This window comes from Rhinichthys klamathensis, unplaced genomic scaffold (genome assembly GCF_029890125.1).
Source record: "Rhinichthys klamathensis goyatoka isolate OS25496 unplaced genomic scaffold, OSU_Roscu_1.1 h1tg000053l_1, whole genome shotgun sequence".
Taxonomy (NCBI): Eukaryota; Metazoa; Chordata; class Actinopteri; order Cypriniformes; family Leuciscidae; genus Rhinichthys; species Rhinichthys klamathensis.
The window spans coordinates 2,570,964-2,593,601 of NW_026606598.1; the positions used below are offsets into that span (position 1 = coordinate 2,570,964).

The 22,638-nt window shown below is 37.4% G+C and overlaps 1 protein-coding gene across 5 annotated transcripts in view; it reads right to left on the bottom strand.

Moving 5' to 3' along the window:
* The window catches only part of klc1a (kinesin light chain 1a), a 43,652-nt gene that overhangs the window by 11,985 nt on the left and 9,029 nt on the right, over positions 1 to 22,638 (bottom strand). For 3 of the 5 annotated variants that reach the window (XM_056248143.1, XM_056248141.1, XM_056248144.1), the window contains exons 2-14: positions 20,184 to 20,460; positions 18,604 to 18,669; positions 17,804 to 17,968; positions 17,621 to 17,699; positions 14,394 to 14,619; positions 13,452 to 13,539; positions 12,089 to 12,190; positions 7,531 to 7,704; positions 5,863 to 5,962; positions 4,733 to 4,785; positions 4,529 to 4,596; positions 4,289 to 4,397; positions 309 to 443 (exon numbers count right to left, since the gene is read on the bottom strand). In XM_056248143.1, the coding sequence (XP_056104118.1) occupies positions 309 to 443; positions 4,289 to 4,397; positions 4,529 to 4,596; positions 4,733 to 4,785; positions 5,863 to 5,962; positions 7,531 to 7,704; positions 12,089 to 12,190; positions 13,452 to 13,539; positions 14,394 to 14,619; positions 17,621 to 17,699; positions 17,804 to 17,968; positions 18,604 to 18,669; positions 20,184 to 20,459 (1,641 nt within the window). In that variant the 5' untranslated portion in view covers position 20,460. Of the gene's footprint in view, positions 1 to 281; positions 444 to 4,288; positions 4,398 to 4,528; positions 4,597 to 4,732; positions 4,786 to 5,862; positions 5,963 to 7,530; positions 7,705 to 12,088; positions 12,191 to 13,451; positions 13,540 to 14,393; positions 14,620 to 17,620; positions 17,700 to 17,803; positions 17,969 to 18,603; positions 18,670 to 20,183; positions 20,461 to 22,638 lie in introns of all 5 variants that reach the window. The other 2 variants (XM_056248142.1, XM_056248140.1) reach the window with 1 other exon arrangement.

Here is a 22,638-nt window from a genome sequence, read left to right on the forward strand (position 1 = left end):
ATCTGGTTGCAGGTTTGATCTGCTTCCAGTGATTCATGTTCCTATCTTAAATAGAGTTTGGTCAATGCACTGGCACACATCCGAATGCATTATTCTTCATGTGATTAATTCTGGATGTGAGGTGGGGTGGATGTATGTGGGAATTATTGTGTCTTGTCAGGTCAGAATAACATGCCGCCCTACATCATTATCCTCTCACTGAATATGTATGCCTGCCAGGACTCAGAGACCCGTGAGATGTTGTAGTGTGTGTGGGCTTGGGCGGTGTGTACTGTACTTACCCCGTTCCACTCCACGCTCATACTCACTTCCTCTCCTCCGTCAGGGCCGCTTTCGTACTTCACCGTGTCAGAGGTCAGGCTCTCACGGCTCCGCTGCTTCTCTCGTACTTCAGGGTCTCCCAGCACCTCCGCCACACGCTGCTTATGTGCCGTGTCCAGACCCTGCAGGAGGAATATGGTCTGATCACAACAATCATTTTTTTATCAGCTTTGACCTACAACCTATCTACCCATTTATAGAAATTTATAGTGACTTTTCTGGTCCTTTTTGGAGGTTGTCATTGTCAGTATAAATCAATGCAGTTTGAACATTCCTAATTATCTTATATATTTCACACATTTCGTTTTTATTATTTTATAATAAATAATATAAAAAAAAAAATATAAAAAAAAAAAAATAATAATAATAAAAAAATTATATATATATATATATATATATATATATATATATATATATATATATATATATATATATATATATATATATATATATATATATATCAGTGGCGGGCCATGCATTTCACACCTAGGCCTTCTGTCCTTCCTGAATTAATAACTTTTAATAGTGTAGCAGTGCAAAGACTCTATAATTGTTGTTTTTATTTTGCACCGGCAGTTATTGGGTTAATGCGGTGAGTTTGGAAAAGGCCGGTAGAAAGAAACGAGCGCGTGAGTTCGGCTGGTGCGTTTGTGTACAGTTGTTCTTGCGTTCCGATTATAAATTCAGAAACGGAGCCTCCCTTATCTTGTCGTTCAATGGTTACAATAGTATGGATGTTTGAAAAAAAATTAATTTTCGATCATAAATTTAAAAGAAAAATTAAGAAGAAAATCATATTCACCACGGGGAAAAAAGCATTATACTCAGCAAAACTACTGATTATTTTTTACACAAAATCCATCCTTATTTCTTTCCTCAGGAAGACTTAAATTACTCTGTTGTACAGGCTATCTGTGCGTTTCAGTTCCAACAATAACGAGTCTAATGCTGAAAGTCGAGTCCCGTCATATTTCTAGCATAAGTTTTAATTCGCTTTAGAGAGTGTCTGCTCGACAGAAGCAGTGGACACAATCACCGCATAACCTGACGATGTGTACCGCTGTCCCATGCTCTCACAGAGTTTTGAACGAAAGCAATGAGATCAGCGGGACTTTTGCCTTCAAAATCATTCGTGGCATAACTTACATTAGTCAGTTTTTACATTACCCGGACAGATCGAATAGAGTTCCGTGACTCTGCGTTAAGCTCAGGCTGAATAAGGGATTTTTTCCGGTAGGTTTGAACCTGCTGGGGGGTCGAGGAGGGAAAGAAACATTAATTTGTGGGTTGAAAAACTATTAAATCTACAGGAATATATTTTAGTTTGCAGTTCGCTACAGATGCGGATAGCCTACTGACTACCAGTAATAGTACGCGCTCTGAGCATCCAATCAAAGAACGTGAAAATGCCGACGTTATTGTATGCCTGCTAGATGGCCCCGCTGCAGTCAAATCGAAATCTGATTGGCTGATTAAATCTGACTGCTTATCTGATTGGTTAAAGCAACGGTTTCATTGCCATTCATTGTAAGCTACAGGCGCCCGCACTGTCGATTCTGAAGGCCTGAGGGCAGATTTCTTTGACCCTGGCAACGCATGATGGCTGAAATATGATTGGATAAAAGCGCTAAAATAAACATACACTACTGGAAGCAGCGCAACCAAGAGAAAAGCTATAAAATTAAGAGAATGAACTATTGGGAATAATTTAATACTCATTCATGGAAAAAATATATTAAAGTGCAAGTCAGTGATTCTGATAGTGTTTAGGCCAGCAGAGAAGGCCTTGCTGGCCCTGACGGCCCACCACTGATATATATAGTATATTTATATATATATATTTAAATATTTGTAATTTATATTTTTTCATTATTATATATATACACACACACTAGGGGTGACCCCGAATAGTCGAAGATTCGATGCTTCGATAGGAGGAGCCTGATTCGACTACCAATCACACGGTCGAATCTTCGCAGATGTGTTATTAAACGAGGATTATGACATTTTGGCTATATGAGTGTGCTCAATGTCTGATTTCACATAGAACTACTGGTTTTCTGTCAATACGTTAATATACAGCCTATTATGATAATGCTGTCAATAAAAATGTGCAAAGAAAGAAGCTTTTAATAAATATTTTGTAACGTGCGTGCAGCGTGAATAAATCCAAACACCCCGTGACAGATTTAAGTTTCACTTTCGATCCGTGACCGACAGAGGAGCATCTTGTCGGCAGGATTTAAATCTTTAAAAATGTCTGGGATAAGAAAATCTAAAGATGCACACCATCAGAAAGGATATTCTCCAAGGCTGGATTTTCATTTTCATCAGGAAAACCATGATCGCACTTCTGCCGGCCAACGTTAACAGGTTTTCCTCGGGACGTTCTAAAATGCTTAACATGAAAAAAGCTTTTAAAACGCTTAAATGGCACTTTTACGTGCTTAATGTATGTATACAGTAGGCTACACACCTTAAGAAACCATTCTATGTGCAGATAAGCAGATGAACCCAGAATATGAACGCAACGCGTTTCTCCTATAGAAAGTCACGTAGGCCTAAAGCTTTTTCTTTAACGGTTTTCTATGGGAGGAAAATGCTTAACGTAGCCTATAATAAAACGCGCTGCGTTCATATTCTGGCCTCATCTGCTTTTCTGTTGGCTATATAGTATGCTTTATTAATAAGGTGTGTACAGAATTTGATCTTTTAATATAACAGTTTTAGGACAAAGCCGTTAAGCGTTTTTCACGTTAAGCGTAGAATGTATTTTATCCGCGCACACAATTTGAAAAGACTCAAACGGACACAGGCCGAGTGAAAGACTGGGTTTTGTTTTTTTCGATCAGGTATGGGTACAAGTGATTTCAAAACATTTCTAAATTATTCTAACATTTCTAAATTCTACGCCCCTGCTGTGAACATGTTTAGCTAAAAAGACTGCCGCTCCAGTTTAGCGTTTATTGTTGTTTCTGCAGTTAAAAAGACAAAGTTGACAATCCTGGCCATACTTTCGTTATTTTAATAATTTCTTTATTTTTATTTTATTAATTGATCACTCAGGGTGATCTAATTTAACTATTTGTGACTTGTGTTTTGAATATTTGTTCCCCTGCACTTTAGGCATTTTGCACACATTTGTTCTGCTTCTTGTGACTTGATTCTGACTTATTTCGTTTTGTATTTTTATTTATTATAAATGTATATTGTGTTCTTAATTGTTGATTATTTTTCAGTGCATCGATGTTGCGCTGTAGGCCTACTTAGAGCATGCTCATACAGGCAATTCAGCCGATTTAATTTGCATGTGAAATGCAAATCCTATCTGCAGTGTGGCCTTTCTGCAGTTATTTACCGGTATGTTATTTCTTAGTTTTATTGATCCAAAATCTTTTTATACATTTTCTTCTATATCTTTGTGTGATGTTCTGTACATCGCGGCTTTAAAATGTTAAAGCCCCGCCCCCTCCCCAACACCACACACATGATTCGACTATTAGTCGACTATAGGCATGACTTGACGAATCTGATTCGACTATGAAAATCCTTAGTCGGGGACACCCCTAACACACACACACACACAAATATAATATTAAAATATAAAATTATGTATTAAATTATTTTAAATAAAATACTATATATACACACATATATATTATATATACACATTTTATACGCACTTGCACTGTGATTCATATCAAATCTGACGACATGTACACATTTATAATATGGTTTGTTGAAAATACGCGTAAAACAGAGTTAGGCTAATGTATGTTTCAGTCGATGGATACGCATTCTGGCTTCTCCCAAACTTTGTTCAATGCGAGTGGCGTATGCTCTAATATGACCAAGCTAAACCTTTATAAGACCTTAATAAAAACCTATTGAACCCTGAGTGACAGTGGACCGTTTGTATTTCACCAACAGACCAGCCACACACACACACACACACACACACACACACCTGTTTTCTGGAGCGCAAAGCTGCCTCCTCCAGAGTCTCTGCAGCCTCAAACTTGCCCTGTCTCTTGTAGAGAGCGCCAAGATTCTTCAGTGTGGTTGTCACAGTGGGGCTGCAGGCGGCAGAAGTCGAACAGGAAAACATTTCATTGTGATGCTGCAGAAGTAAGACTGTAAAATCTTGAGGCTAAGCAAATTGTGTATACTTGTATCAATGCATGCAGCAGATGAGGGAATATCTGACCTGTCTACTTTACAGGCCTTGTACCAGCCACCATACTCTCCAAACGGAGAGCCATCCTTCTGCTTTCCCTGAAACACAGAAAGCATTTAGAAACAAGCTCTCAAAAACACTGAAAGTACCATCTGGACAGTGCTGATATTCAACATTAAAGCATACTGTAGTATAAACATTACTCTCGTCCTGTGACCCTTGACCTGTTCTCACCTTGCTCTGTTCTTCTCTCTCCTCTGCATGCATCCAGATGGGTTTATTTTCATCTGCAGGGGGAAACAAAGGACATAAAAACAACATCACTGTAAGCCCAAACACACAGACACACACATGCCTAGCTATTAAGTTCAATATAATGAGTGATGGTGTTTCTAGTGCCTGAGGTGACTAGTGAGCTCACTGACAGAAACAGTGGGAGCTTTTAGCTTACAAATGAGCTCTTGGTTAGAGCTTTACAATTAATCAACATGTCTTCCTGCCAGTGTGTGTGTGTGTGTGTGAGAGAGAAAGAGCATGTAAGAGAAGTAAAGAAGATGCATAAACCGTTAAGTGCATAAACCACCAAGACTAGTCTTACAAGTTAGTCATCACATTTTTTTTTTTTTTTTAGACAACTTTTTTAAGTCAGTTACATAAAAACGTAGATTGGCCTAATTTGATACCGAAAAGTAAGACTAACTGCCCCTTGACTAACTGCTAGTGGGTCATACTAGTTCTTAAGACACTGTGTGGCTATGGCTATGTTTATGCAACTGGCCCCAGAACTAGAGTAACAAAAAGGTGATTGAAAGTGTGTGTGCATGTGACTCCAAATGTGTGCAACCATTAGGACTGGATGATATAAATATTATCTTGATATATTTCAGACACTGACATTTATCAATACATCTCAGAGCAACATTTACCAATATTTACACACATTTCTAATTAAAATATTTTAATACATACTACTGTTCATAAGTTTGAGGTCAGTAAGTAAGGATGTATTAAATTGATCAAAAGTGACAGTAAAAAACATGTATAATCTTTCAAAATATCTGTAAAATAAATCTGCCAAATATTGCCATTTTCACAAAGAGGATTCATTTTATATCGCCAGAAAAATCATAAATATATAATGAATAAATAACATATCCTTTAGCCCTAAGGAGCTTGTTAAGCTTCACTTTGAATTCTGCATAATTCCAGTGTGGTAAGCTGTGTCGCTGCTGCTGACTGTATAAAACATGCCTAGAAAGTTTGTGAGGTTTATTTTTAAGTAGAATAGTGTCGAGCAAATTTTAATATTCCATAGAGAACAATGCAAAAAGATATTAATGCTTGGGTCGGGAAAAAACACATACCATCTACAGAGCCAAATTCTCTCTCATGGGCTCTGGTCAGGATCTCCTTATATAGAGTCTCGGCCTGCTTAAATTTCCCCTGTTTCAGGTAGCATGAAGCCTGAGAAAGAGAGAGAAATGGGTCAGAAACAGGGTTTGTATCAATTTTCTACATTACATTTGACCAAGTATGTTTATTGACTATATTATGTGCAGGAAAAAAGTTAGACCCTACAATACTATAAATACACTAATTTATTTATACATACATCGACCTTTGGTGCTTGATTGCAATTTGATCAATAATTGTCTGATAAATATCAATGGCTGATATACAGTGCATCGTATCATAGCTGCCATAAACCCTAAACAACTTCTGCTGAATACGGAGCCTCTAAGGGGACATGGTGATGGAAAAAATAAATTTCAATCCATTTGCGCTAACTCGCTAAAGTTTTGCAATCCCCTGAGAAACTTTGCGTTCGTTCGTAAGACCTTTGCCTTCCCTTGCAAAACTTTCACATTCCCAAGAGAAACTTTGTGTTCACTCTCAAAACTAGGGCTGCCCCCTAATAGTCAACTAAACGCTAGTCAACCAAAATTTATATTAGTCGGTTAGTCGCAAGAAAACAAAACTCCACAGGAAGTGGCAAAGTAACGCAGATCATGAGGGAAAGATCGTTCTTGTGGTAATTACAGTATGTCAGGCAGGAAATCCAAACGTTCGCATATCATCCATCGACCTCAAATATGCCTTATCATTTGAAACATGCAAGTAAGTAGTAGCAACTTTACTTGGTCGCTTGCTCTAACGTTAACCTAGTTAAATGTGCACTATTATTAGGCGCATATCCAAGCGTTTCTGCGGAGTGCGGAAGCTAAAGTATAGCGCGCTTACAGCATGACATGGAGGCGCCGGCGAGATCACTTGCATTTTTTTATTTGATAACAGCGGATATAACTTAAAATACTGTTTTTGGTCACACAGATAAAAGTAATACATCAATTCGAAACTGTAAAAAAAACTTTTATTTGTGTAAACTCACAATAACAATAAAACGTTGGGCTTTCTCTGTGCCGTCTCTGTCTCCGTGAACTTGAGCGCGTCACAAAAATAAACCTAAACTCAGTGCTTTGCACTCAAAACCTTTGCATTCCCCAGATAAACTTTTGTGTTCTTTGAGAGGGAACACAAAGTTTCACGGGGAAACGCAAAACTTTTGTGAGAAAACGCATAAGCACTGACATATCATTTTTCCTCCCATCTCATATTTTTTTCCTTCACCATGTCCCTTTGGGGGCTCCGTAGCTTAAAGATGTTTCAGTCTGAGCACGACTATACACTCTAAAAGCTTCTTCCATTACACTGAAAGCAGAATGAGCCATATCTCATGTGTATAATTTGCTGAGACTACAGAAATCCTGCAGTATAAACACTGCAGACACCACACCATATGGATAAATGTATTAATGTTAATCAAAAAGACCGACCAGACAGAAGATAATTTTTCAAAATGAATCAGTGTTATTCTAATGGGATATTCGATTGCAAAGTTAATCCATTATGTATTTATGACAAATGGAGGTTTTGATTTTCTCTAAACATACTCAGAAATGCATAACTCCACAAATGGAGGTCTGTTTGCTAGTTAAATGAATGGGGAGTGTGAATTGTGAGTGTGTTTGTACCAGGTTGTTTTTGGTCTTGGCCACATTGGGGTCGTCAGGGCCCAGTTTGGTCTGGTAGATCTCCAGGGCTCTCTGGTAGTAGTACTCCACCTCTTCATACTTGCCTTGGTTCTGACACAGCAAGGCCAGATTATTCAGCTGCTTAGCAACATCAGGGTGGTCCTTCCCCAGCACCTGACACACAAACACAAACATAGCTCATGTTATTCAGCTGCCTTATCTGTGTTACTCTGATTGTAGTAGTATACAACCACCTACAGAGAGGGGATGACCTGGTTATTCATCTTAATGATTACTATGGTGGCTGTAGGAATGGTCCCAATTACCAGTTCAAATAGCCCCGTTTTATAGACGTTTACACAGAACACATTAGGGGCTTTCACACCATTAGTTCTTGGGTTCCCCAAGAACTAATGGCTCCCTTAGGAACGTTTTCCTGTAGGAACTCTGAAGTGATGTAAGCCGCGGTTGTTGTTGTGGCTTTTATTTTGATGGCACGGCTAACCTTTATTTTGACGGCACTAAGAACGCCAGCCAGGGCTTGAGCATATAGTGCTCACATTCTCCGTGTTCATTAGTTTATGATCGGTCTAACAGTCCGTTATACTTTATTATAATACGTATATATAATACGTTATTAGATAGAACTGTTATACATAGAAAGTAGACAGTATATGAAAAGGTATAAGCGTATGCCATGTGGTTGATGTCTAGTGTTGCTAGCTGAGCAGAAATACAATAATGTTTCGCTTGGTTCCCTCAAAGTTGCGTTGGATTTTCTCCTTAGCATAAAGGTTAAGAGGACCATCTATCACTGTTTTCCATGTTCGAAGAGTTAGTTTCTGGAGTAAATATATAGGCTCAAATCTGTGTGTTTACATAGCTTTTTGAAAAATGGCGGGTGCTGGTGTTTCACGTGCATTCGGCCAATCAGCGTACACTAACGTCACTGATAATTCCTATAGTGCTGGTTTAGACCCTACTCTGAAGTAGGAAATAAATTAGTTCCTCCAAAAGGAGTCCCTAGAACTAAAATCGTTCCTAGTTCTGCAAACACGCCAAAATCCGGGTACTTCCGCCAATAGTTCTAGGAACTATGAAAAGGTTCCTCCGGTGCGAAAGCCCCTATTTTTGCAGTCCACTGCGCTGCTTTTCCATTATTTTTCTATGTGAACATGAGAGTGTTTGACATTGTATTCACACTTTTTGCAATGTCTTGCACATGGCATGGGGTTCTAAAATGCGGCGCTCAAGTAAAAAGAAGTTCAACTTTAAAACGCATCTGGGGCCATTCACACAGAACGCGTTTTAGTGGTTAAAACAGGTCAGTGTAACTGCAAAAATGGCAAGTTATAGAAATGCATTTTTTAAAGTGTAACTTCTTTTAACTGGAGTGCTATTAGAATGCAGTGTAAGACATGAGATTCTGCAAAAAATGTGAGACACGAGCGCAATGCTCAAACACGTTTACAAAGAAAAACAATGGAAATGCAGGGCAGTGAAATGCAAAAACACATTCTGTGTGACCAGACCCTTTCTAAAGCGTGCACATTTTTTCCACTTCCACTTTTTCCCCAATGCCCGGTGTCTCACGTTTTTGCATTCCACTGTGCTCCTAGTCCTTTTACATTGTTATTCTATGTAAGCATGATGGATGTGTTTGAACGTCGGCGCAACAACAATTTTTCGACAGTAAACTAATGCCTCGCTCTATTTTTGATGTGCTTCAAGCACTCGCGCAACTTTTGACACAAAGGACAAATGAGTTTGCAATGTTTGCTTTGTCGCCTCTAGACAGCCCTCGGATTCATCAACAGTACAATTGTGGGTAATTAAGAAACCACAGTGTGTCAAAATATTAACTTCTGACAGTATGGAGCTGAACAAGTTAAGAGACTTAGAGACTTCACATCACAAAGACAAAGAGAAGCCAATTAAAGTTGAGAAGTTGTAGTACTGTATTAATTATAATGTTTCAAATAAATACAAGCAAGGTCATGTCTGAGAGTGTCTTAATATTTCTATTAAAAAAAAAGGCCCGGCAGAAAAAGTTTAGGAACCAGAGATTTACATATTGCATGCCAGTCTGAAAAACAGATTTTATTTTTTTAAGAGTGATTTGAGCAAAAGCAGCATTTATTATACTAATGTTATTAGATTTTACTGCTGATTTGGGGCTGATAGGGGCAGTTGTGACCTAAGAATCGGACTTATTACCCAAAGGTCGCGGGTTCGATACTCAATACCGCCAGAAAACGTGTGACATTGAGCAAGGCATCAAACCCCCAATTGCTCCCCAGGCACCACAGCAAAAATTAAAGCCCACTGCTACGGGTGTGTGTGTCCACAGTTTGCAGTGTGTGTGTGTTTTCACTACTCGCTGCTCTTATTGTGCGTTCACTAACTTGGATGTGTTAAATGCAGAGGACAACTTCCAAATATGGGTTACCATACTTGGGCTTCACTTCAGTTCACCTTCACCAAATATGTTTGAAATTTAATTATTCCTGATTTCATTCTAACTTAAGCTGTCTCCATCTCGGTTTATAAAACACAGGCCTTAAGGGGGATTTTATTGATTAATTACAATGAGCATCTCTGCTTATCTCTCTACCTCTCTGTTGTTGTTAGGCTCGTGTTGAGAGATATTGACTGTCCACAGGGAAGGGCTCTGTGACCAATGTGATTCAATGTTTTTTGAAGTTGAAAGAAAACCTTTGCCAACTGGTTCCGCTTGTTCCCTCGAAATTTTCCTATGGGGTTTTTCAATTTATGAGTAAAATAAAGACTGTGGTAAACAACTCAATGATACTTTGAAGTTCACACACTCACATCACATCCCAATCCATCTCATCTTATTATTAAAAACCTACCTTTTCAAAAATGAACATAACTGATTCAAAATTCACGCTTTCAATATGGGTTTGTGTAATTTTGGGATTGTTGTAGACCAAAACGACAAAGTATTGTCAAGTTATGTTTACCACAGGCTTTATTTTATACATAAATCGAAACTCCCATAGGAAACTCTCAAAGAAACTAGCGGCGAATTAGTCTTGCTGGTTCTGATGTCATACATGCACTACTCTATAGATACCATGTGCTTCAGTTATTCTACCATGGTGATTAAAACACCCTAAAAGGCTTTTATAAAACAGTGGCAACAGCAATCCTATAAAAGAAAAATGATCAATAGCATCTTATAAAACAAACTTATCTAATATATAAACAATTGATAAACTACATTGTGATATATACCATTATATGTACACTACCATTCAAAACTTTGCTGTCTGTAAATATTTTTTAAATTTTATATAAAAGTCTCTGATGTTCACCAAGGCTGCATTCATTAGACCAAAAATACAGTAACAACAGTAATATTGTGAAATGTTATAAATATTTTGCAGATGAATTTGCAGCATCATTACTCCAGTCTTCAGTGTCACATGATCCTTCAGAAATCATTCTTATATGCTGATTTGCTGCTCAAGAAACATTTCATATTTTCATCAGTGTTGAAAACGGTTGCACTGCTTTTTTTTGTGGAAACCATGGTAAAAAAAAAAAATCAGGATTCTTTGATGAATAGAAAGTTCAAAAGAACAGCATTTATTAGGAATAGAATTCTTTTATAATATTATAAATGTTTTCCGTCACTTTTGATCAATTTAATGCATCCTTGCTGATTAAAAGCATTTATTTCTTTGAATGCCAATGTAAGAATTTGGTCATGCCGCAATAGAAAGGAAAATATGAAATGTCTGCAGAAGTTAAGCGATGAGATTTTGAATTCAGCAGGTTGTCTAAGCTCTTTCTCTCAGCTCTGCATGTGTGAGACGCAGCACTCTGAGTAAGACTCTCAAGACTTGCAGTAAGAGCTTTATCACACAGGCTTAGAAGAACTCTGTCCATAAAGAGATCAAAATAAATCTGTGACGCAGCGGGAGGGAATGGGAATAGAGTGTCTAAGAAGCACAACATTTTCATCTGTGTGTGCGGCTGCTGCAGGTGTTTTATTCTGCAATGTGGTATTTTTGGATAAGGGGAGAAGAAAAAAAAATGCGCACAGAGAACTACAGAAGAGCAATATCACAATTAAACTCCAAGTAGAAGAAAATAGTAAGTCCTAAATGGTAAACTGAAACAGCAAATTCATTTCAAAAGGAATAGGACAAACGTATACATGTCCTATTCGGTAAGAAAGGTGTCGGTCTTCCTGATGTATTGTAAGATCTCTAAAAAAAAGAGGCATGAGTGTGAAATGACTGGAAAAGTTTTAGGAGGTTTAGGAGGAATGTTGAAGTAGCAGTAGAAATAGTATTAAACCCCAAGAAAAGAAATAGGGTTTCAGAAGATAAATGTTTCATGAGTCTTTTCACATCTCTCCTGAGCTTCCAAGAATGGATGCTTTATTCTTAAGTCTTTGAAACACACAGGGATGAATGGAGAGGGAGAGAAAGGTGAATGTGAGTTATGTTTTGAGATGCAAAACCGGTAGGGAAAGAATTTACTATGAAGTCAAACACAGGATTCATTTATTTGACCTCTGACCCACCTTCTCTCGGATCTCCAGAGCCCTTTTACACAGAGGTTCTGCTTCCTTGTACTTCCCTCGTTTGCCATAAAGAACGGCCAGGTTGTTCAGAGTGGCAGCCACCTGCATACACAGGAAAAAAAATACACATTATATTTACATACAGAGATAGATTTCAAACTCATTCAACCAATCAATGATTCTGAATTGGTGCAATCATTTATATACAATTAGTCATGTCATCTTACGGAAAATGATTACTTGCTGGAAATCCGATCAAGGTCAAATTTTCCTAGTGTGGGTAGACTAACACACATACACCCTGTGCATTGTGACAGATGAGCTCTGATCAACCTTTGATTAAGATATACTTCAGTGCATGTGAGACACATACGTGTGTGATAGACGGCAAGAGTGACAAGAAAAAGAAAAAGGGAAAGGGCAAATTTAATTTTTTTGACCTTGTGACAATATTAGATATTTATATTATATTCATATCTCCAGATTTACATATTTATTCTGAAATTGTGTTTAAAAAGGGTTGCTTTTTCAATCAGAGGAACCCTTATTTAATCAAAAAGCCATTGTAACCAAATACTAGATTGAAACGGTTTAATAAAAGCACTAAAACAAAGTAAAAAATAAATTAAATAACCAGGGCATGTTTTTTTCTGCACTGTTTATTATGAATTAACACCATGAATAATATTTAATCATAATGTTTACACAACTTATATTTTATATAATCAAAATATTGCATATGATATATACGATATATATATATATATATATATATGCAGACATTTTTGTGTGATGATGCAAACAAATAATACATCCAAGTTTTTAATCTGTTCACTGATACAAAAATTTTGAACTGATATTAATTCACAGATATGAATCAAATCGGCCGATTCTAACAGCAAGTTTAAATCAGAGATGGCAAATATTTAAGTAATAAAAAATTGTTGTTAACGCACTAGCAAGTTGTGAGACAAGGAAGGATTGTGAAACCAGTCAAAAAAGTGCATTCAAATCATTATGATATTCACAATGTTGTTTAATTAATTTCATATCGCCCAGAAAATCATCACAAATATATTGTGAATATTCAGTATATCATCCAGTTTTAGGAAACAGCCAGCTAGAAGATAAAGAATGAAACAGAGGACAGATCTATAAGAGGTGTTAAAGCATCTAACCTCTGCAGAGAATTGTGGGACGCTGGTCCTGATGAGAGGGCAAGACGTGAGCTTCACATGACAGACTCAATAAACTTCAGCAGTCTGTGCCGCTTATTTCAATACACACACACAATATACTGGCACACAGCACAGACAGACTGTAATGTGGAGAGCAGACAGATGAGGGCAGGACCGGTTCTTACCGCAGGGTGGTCTTTGCCCAGGGTCTTCTCTCTGATGGCCAATGCATCGTTAAGGAGGTTTGCTGCCTCTTTGTATTTATTCTGGTCCCTGGAGAGCAGAAAACACTTTCACATCAATCTATTGCGACTCGTTGTGCAACAAAGGGCTGTTGCAAAGGTCTCTCTCACAAAAAGCTGTTTCCATGGCAACAGGGTGATGGCACAATAGCCTAATATCCTAACGGCTTGCGAGCCGGATATTACCATCGTTTACAACAATGGAGAAGGAGGTTCTCAGCCCATTTGTTTAAAGCACTGGTTGATACCATACTGCGGTTTAAGATTAACTAGGCAATTTTCCCACTTAAAGCACTGCTGCATATTAAGTTGTGATAGAAGAAAGTATTTTAACATGAAACAAAACATGAATTACTTTTGAATGACACTTACACTACAGTTCAAAAGTTTTTTTTTTTTTTTTACGTTTTAAACTCACCAAGGCTGAGTTTATTTGAACGAAAACACAGTAAAAACAGTAATATTGTGAAATGTTATTACAAATTAAAATGCTTTCTATTTTAATATATTTTAAAATGGAATTTATTCCTGTGATGCAAAGCTGAATTTCCAGCATCATTACTCCAGTCTCGTGTCACATGATCCTTCAGAAATCATTCTAATATGCTGATTTGCTGCTCAAGAAGCATTTCTTATTATCAACAATGTTGAAAACAGTCGTGCTGCTTAATATTTTTGTGGAAACCATGATGTATTTTTTCATGATTCTTTGATTAATACAAAATTCAAAAACAGCAATTATTTGAAATAGATTAAATGAATGCATCCTTCCTGAATAAAAGTATGATTTTTTCAAAAAGAAAATACTGAGCCCAAACTTTGGAAAGGTAGTCTACATAAATGACCATGCTTAAAATTGTACATTAAAGTCTTCTCTTTGCTGACCTGTAAACGAGGGCGAGAATGTTCAGCATGGTGGCTACATCCGGATGATCGTGTCCAGATGTTTTCTCTAGATCCTCCAGAGCCTGTTTGCAGAGAGGAACGGCCACCTCATACCTGCCCTGTGAGGCGTACTGGATCACCAGGTTGTGGAGGGTTCGGAGACGAGCGGGGATCTCGTAACCGCCCTGCTGCGCTGCTGCCACTGCACTGCTGTGAGGAGGCTGGACTAGTGAAAACAAAATTCAGAAAACGTTGTAAAAATCTTTACAAATATCTGCTGTCTATAGCTATGTTCCAAAAATACCTAGTGAGCTGCCTACCTAGACAGCATTTGTAAGCATAACAGACCCAAAACTAATCACAGTAGGTGGCAATATTAAAATGCTCACTGCCATTCACAAATCCTCTCCTGTGGCCTCATGGGATATTAAAGTGTCTATCAAATGCGCACTCGAGAATCTCGGCAGAAGTAGTAGGTCATCCAGAGACTTTTCGCCAACTGTTTTATTCGGACATACTACTCTTTTGCCGTACTGTTTTTCAAATACTATACAGTAGGGAAGTATTCGATTTCAGATGCAGTGATTCTTTTGGTCTTTGTGAATAAGGAAATACCGGTACCAGAATGCACAGTGACAAGCTCAGTGAAAATGTTGGGTGGAGTTGAAAGTCAATATAATACATTTAACATTACAAAGATTAATAAAAATAGCGGTAACACTTTTTGACAGTGTCCTTGTTAAATATGTACTTACTGTAGTAATAATGATAAATTATGCATAATTACATGCAACTAACCCTAAACCAAACCCTAAAACGAACCCTATAGTAAGTACATATTGTTAATTAATTTTACTCGGTACTTAAATGTATGATAACACTGCATTAAGTACACCTTTAAATAAAGTGTAACCAAAATAGGTGTGATTCAAATCTCTACAATGTACTTACTTCAAAAACAAATAATTGTTAGGTACAATATACTTATTGTCTTCATGTTGTATTGCCAAAACACTTCTGCTGCTATTGAGGTGAGATACGGGTAAGATTAGAGAGAGGTTTAGTGGTATGGTTGTATCGAATTTGAATATTTGAAGGACCCGGCAGTATTTCTGCTGTAGTTATGACAAAGCAGCTTGTTTTCAAACTATTTTATTAACAGAAACTGGGAGTGCCGATATTAAAATTAACCTTGATTCAGTTTAAAAAACTGTACATTGTACAATAAAAACAATAGTTACTGAGCGGGAAAAAAGAAATGTGATTCCAGTTTAAATCTTGATTTTGCATATAAATAATGCAATTAAATGAATCTTTTTTTTTTTTTTTATCATTGATTAATAATTAAATACTTTTAAGTCATCTTGAGCCTCAGCTTAAATTTGCTAGACTATTGGAATCAGCATTGGATCTCACGAGTGGTCATTAACTGATCAGTCACTTTTATGATTTCATTTCAGAAGCTGCCTATGTAAATGGAAGCACACAGTTCACTAGGTTTTTCCTGGAACAAAGCCTATATGTTTGAGTTAAGATGGTCAATTATCAGAAGTCAACATGTAGCTTTCCCCCTAAAAGTAGAAAAACATGAACCGAGACCCCAGAAAGCACTTCTTCTTAAGACTGTCACATTCAGGCACAAGATCTAAGAGAGCATATTTTCCGATTAGAAACATGCCTCAGACTTAACAAGACAAAAACAAACTTTAAATTAGCCAACTCAAATAAACTAAGAATTAATCAAAAAGATGGCAGAGCAAAATGACAGTGAAAGGATTACATCCCCACTACTTCAGGAATGAGGAGGAGAGATTAATGCGATCTTTCTTAGAGCAGATTAATGTCGGTCTCTTTGAAAAAGCCTGCTGGAGATCACTTGCTGTAGGGATGCAACACTGACAGTCAAACAGCCGTTTGGCATGCATGTGTCAGAATGAGGCCTAATCTGAGCACGGCAGTGTCAGCCTGCGACAGTGTCAGCCTGCGACAGTGTCAGGCTTTAATTAAACTCCCGTGAGCTGTTGCGCACTCTGACACATGTCCCGGGCTGCCCTTTGATCCTCCTCCACAGTCAATGAGGCCATTATCAGGCAGGACAACAGAGAAAGTGGAAGGGCGGAAAGAAAATGCAAGACGGGAAACTGTTTAGCAGAAAATACGGGAAGGAAGAACTGTGGTTCTCTTCTCTTCCCCCAACAATACACTGCTCCTTTTAAGTCTTTCAGAATTGACACTTTTTACATTTTTATTTTGCTAAAAAATACAGTGGTAAAATATTTTGATTCAAAAAGAGTAAGCAGAGCATGATTTTAATATTTTTGAGCTTGTAAGCGAATTATATGAAATTTTTGTATCTTCATTTTCATATTCCGGTTGTACCGCGGTACAGTGATGGTATCAGATGGTAATACCACCCAACGGTGAAGTACAGTGGGGTACAAAATACTGAGTACCACATTGAAAATCTTGGAATTTAAACCTGGAAATAAATTGAAAATGTATTTATATTTATACAAATATAAACAAAGATATATTCAGTATATACTACCGTTCAAATGTTTGAGGTCAGTAAAAACATAAAATAATAATAATTAGACCTTTTATTCAGTAAAAGGACACATTGAATTGATCAAGAGTGACAGTAAAGGCATTTATTGTGTTACTAAATATTTATATTTCAAATAAAGATGAGCAACGTTTTTTTTTTAGCAGCAAATCAGCACATTAGAATGATTTTTGAAGGATCATTTGACTCTGAAGTCTAGAGTAATAGAAATTCAGCTTTGCCATCACAGGAACAAACTATATTTTAAAATAAATTAAAATAGAAAACAGTTATTTAAAACTGTAATAATATTTCATATTATGTTGTTTTTTACTGTATTGTTGATCAAGTAAATGCAGTTAAAAACATTCTTACCAACCCCAAGCCTTTGAACGGTAGTGTAAATATTTATTTAAATGTATTTTAAATATACTGATTATATTTAATTATAAATATATTTATAATTAGTAGATCACAATAAAATGTTATCAAATCTGTGACATAAAAAAAAAATCCAAAAGAATCCAAATTAGAAGTATTTCTACTAATGGCTTCTGACTTTTAGACCACAACTGTATACAATAAGCCTGAATGGTTCCCCCATTCTTATATCATGGTGTTTCTTCTCTGTGCCCAGGTCAGAGGTCAGATATCCAAAGCTGAGTGCTACTGGGGTACTTACTGCCAGGACCCGGTTCATCCTGATCATCTGGGAAAAGGTCATCCAGTGTCTCCCTACTGGAATCAGAGTCCTTATCATCCTGATGAGAGTGAGATGTAAAGAGGTGGAGAGAAGTACAGAGTGAGACCAAAGAAAGAATGACACCGAGATAAAGGCTCTGTGGTAAATAAGACTAGGTCTCACTGATGGGCTGAGGTCCTGGTCGTATTTCTTGAGCTGGTTCATGAACTCCAGATGTTTCTTCTCCTCCTCCAGCTGGGCCACGCTCTGCTCGCTCTTCTGCAGCCGCTGCTGGGTTCCTGCCAGCTCATCCCTCAGCCACTGGTTCTCCTGACACAGCCTCCGCACCTGGAGAACAGGAAAAAATATGCTTTAGGGCATTTTCACACTAGAGCTTTTAAACTCATTTGCTGGAGCGAATAACACCATTGACAGCAGCCCTGTTTCAGGGAGTATTTTATCCTTTATTTTCCCCATAGTCATAAAAAAAATTTTTATTTTTTTTTTACATTTTATGATATTTCTTGGTAATTGTGTGTAATTTAGTTATTAACCAATTCAACAATTATTATTTCTTTTCAAAAATTAGATTAAAATCACATTGGCTTGTTGACGTTTGCTTCATGAACCTGACCGTGTGCACTCCACTGATTCGTTCTTTAGATATACACAAGTGCCATTACGTGTGTGGGGCAAAACCATTGTAAAGTGAACCATGCTTCCATTTTTTGCCATCTTCTCTTCCTGAACGGCTATCCTACTAATGTGGTAAACTGTTGTTAGTACTCACGCTGATGAAATAAACATACTACAATTTGGAGCCAAATAATACAATGTAAAATATATCAAATGGCAGTAGGGGGATGGAATTAAATTTAAGCTTGGACTTTGCAATCAAATCAAGTCTGGTATCCAGACCAATCCGCCAATGAACCTGAGAGCAGAGTTAAATTTTTGATGTGGTGCAGTGTGTGTCTATGTACCTGTGCTCGAAGCTTCTGTTTCTCAGCCTCCACTGCACTCAGGTGCCCTGACAGAGCCATCATCACCTGCGCCGATCGTTAAAAGAAAGACAGAGTAGCAATGGTGTTACAATGGTTACAAGTAGGGCTGCAACTAACGATTATTTTGATAATCGATTAATCGGACGATTATTTTTCCGATTAATCGGATACAAAATTCAATTAGATTTTTTGTTTATTATGACTAAATAAAACCCGGTAACACTTTATTTTAAGGTGTCCTTGTTACAGTGTAATTATAGATTTAAGTACAGAGTAATATTAAGTAACTACATGTACTTACTATAGGAATAGGGTAGGATTAGGTTGAGGGTTAGTTGCATGTAATTATGCATAATTTACTGTTATTACTACAGTAAGTACATGTAACATATGTAACAAGGACACCGTAAAATAAAGTGTTACCTAAAACCCTAAATTAGGATATTTATGTGTAAAAGTGTACTTTAAAAAGTGCAAAAGCCACACATTGAGTTTTACAAATATCAATATTTGCATTGTTTTTAATGATAATTGCTGATGGCAAGTTGACAACCATGATTAATGTAAAAAAAAAAAAAACCATTTATATCCAACATATTGTTTTAACACAATTTTTGTTAAAACAAATTTACAGACATGTTGTTCAGATGTGAAGATATAAACTAAAAACATCTAAAATATATAATTCATTTAATTTGTTTTTTAATTAATTGAATTATAAGGATAATTTGTAAAAATAAATATAGAAAGACTGAAAACAAGCGTGTGAACATAGAGCCGCAGTAGATCGCGTTTGAAAAACAATTAAAACTTAATAGTAGACAAATGCTATATAAAGAGAACGTAATGGAGGTACGCTGCAAGCTAACAGGCTTGATTAAAAGGACAGGAAAATGATGCATTAGTGCACAAACATTCGCTGAAAACCACTGAGTACAGTGACTAAAAAACAATATTTTACTACTGCTGTTATTAACTGCCTTTATATTTAGTGCTTCGCTTTGTAAAGACCGTTTTAATTTAATATTTCTGCGGTAGCACTATTTTAATCCATCACTTATGTTGCGAGCGAACTGATTGCGCAACCTGATGCTCGAGACGCAAAATACAGACATCCCAAGTCTCCCGGAAGTTCTGGGAGTCACCCGCATATTGATAGCGGCTCCCTGATGCTCGCAAATTAGTTCAAACTCCCGGGATTTGAGCGCGCAAGCAAGAGCGCGGATGCGAGACAGAAGAGACAGTGCTCCAAACCGTGTAGCGCGAGCGCGCGGCAGAGCAACGGAGGGAGAGAGACCTTGCGTGTGTGTGCGTGTGTGCCTCATGAAGCGCGTGTAAGACAGAGAGCATCCTGATTGGCCTGTTTCAACCAATCACCAGTAAACGCTCCCCGTGACGTAAGCAGACCAACTAATCGATAATGACATTCGTTGACAACGATTTTCATAATCGATTATTATCGATTTTATCGATTAGTTGTTGCAGCCCTAGTTACAAGCAAATTAATTCAAAAAGCATTCCCCATTTTATCCCACTTTGGAAGCATTTCCACACTGCACCTGTGCCTCGCTAAGGCCCAGCTCCAGCATTTCCATGGAGCGTTGAATCATGGCCGTCTTCTCCTCAACAGCACGACCCTCCTGGCTCTGTTTGAGGCAGCGCAAGGTCCCCATCAGCCCCTCCAGGATGACCTGATGTTCTGCACGGAGCGCCTCCAGCCCCTGCATGACCTCTCGTGTCCGACATAGCAGCTCGTCCTGGGACAGCTTCTCGTCGGGGTCCCCCTGCCCCTCCGTCTCCTTCACACACACCACGCTCGACATGTCCTCACGCATCCTACACAGAGATACACAATACAATATGAGAACAGAAGCCTGGAAACATTTCCTGTTAAGGACAGGGACGAGAGCCTGGGACATTTTACGTTGATGTCAGGGCTTGACAATAAGGACTGCCTGATGGCCCGGGGTCAGTGCAAACGTCGCTCGGGACAGTAGACGGTATTGTCACTTGCCAGATCGGGCCAGTGCTGCATCACGAAAGTTTATAATTTGCACATGTTTTTAAGCCTTGGCAGTTTAAATATTCAAGCAAAAGAAGACTCGAAAGAGAACTCAATTCAAACAAAACTTCTCACAGTATTGAATTGCGCTCTCTTTAACATCATCTTGCGCTTGAACGGACATATTCACACAAAATCACATTAAAAAAAATGCCGGTTTCGGCGAGTATCCCACATAGTCTGTTATATCTTAAGTGAATATAAACAGTTAAGAAATAAAACGCATGTGAGACAGTATATTGGATGCCTGCAGCTCTTTAAGTGACAGCAGCCTAATATTCCTTCTGCTGTCTTTGTTTTATTTTTTTTCTTCTTTGTTTGTTGTTTGATTAACATTAAATCACACCGCTCTTGACTGAATAACTTTTGTACGGTAAGTTTAATATGGATTAATCTACATTTAATGTATACAGTAAAGACCATTCAGTGCTATTTTACATTTGATTACTTATTTTCTCTACCTGAAAATTACTGGTAAACTTACCTGAAAACACAAAAGCAGTGTTTATTTTATTTGTATGTTTGTTCTATTGTATTTGTGCTATTGCTTGTAATTTGATTATTTGTTCTCACTTTATTACTGATACTCATCTTTAACAATATTTGAAATTTATACGAGTTAGGCTAGTAGTTTTTGGTGTCCCAACCTTATTAAGATTAAGGGTAAAAAACAACATTTTTTTTATTACTTATTTATTACTTTTTTTTGGTGGGGCCAGTGAAAATTTTGGCAGGGCAAGAAAAAATATTTAACCACTGGCTTAATCGGGCCACTAGAAAAAATCCTTAGCGCCGTGGAGTATGATTATGCTTATTTGCCACAGTCGGCCGCTGGTGGAGAAAATGCTGTATTTACTACATATAAAGCTCTTTCTGATTATGTGATGTTAGCCACCTGACAAAATAGCATTGTCTCTGAGGCATGGTACAAACATGTTATTCGTGGTAAGAAAATAAGAGATTCAAACAATAAGACTATCCGTGTTGAGCTATATAACAATGATTAGTTTTCTGTTGATAAAGGTATCCTGTCTAATGAAACATAATATATTAAAGCGTCTTAGGTGTTTCCATGGTTTCTATGGAAGTAAACAGGATAATCAAGGGTAGGTTTTAATCTAAAAATCTTACATATTGTGCCTTTAAGATGAGTGTGTAAAATTTAAATGAAAAGACACTGAAGGCAATTAAATGAGAGTTGTCTCTTGCTTGTTCTTGTGTCTTGAAACAAATAATTCAAGTCACTGTAAATTTGAAGTGGTGAAAATATTCCACAAATGTTCCAACATCTCTAGGCAGAAGAATGAATTCCCTACCAACTCCCATAAAACACCATGGGAACTGGAGCCAATATGAACTGTACATGGCAAACTGAACCATACATCCATACAGTTTTATTTGCTTTTAATCTAGATTCACTGAGGCAAACTTCCATGCTGTCTTCAACAACTTATGTAACAGGACTAGGAACCTATAGAACGGCTTGCGTGTAGTAAATCAGCTTAGACCACTTGCAAAGCTTTAAACAACGACCGTTTCACTTAACAGTATTCGAGTTGAGGCAATGGACATCAGCGAGAGCAAAATGTTAGCTCAGATTTAACCAATTAGTTGAGATGGACTACACAGATAACAAGGCAAAACACGCTACCACAATGTTATGGTGCTCTAGATGGTTGACAGGGCATTACTATGCAGTTTCTATGGGATTCTAAGACATTTTAAACATATTGCTGAGTGGCGAACAAACTGTTTTACTGACCCAACCCATGTCTCTATGATATTCTCTAGATATGTCTCAGATCCTTTTTTCAATGTAATATTCTTTTATGGGATTTTAAAGCAGACAGTATTCTTCCCTTAATCTCTTATCTGCATTAAGCCCAAAGTATACTTCAGCTTTGATGTGAACGCTTAGCATATGTGTGCAGCCTTTAAAAGTGTCTTAGATT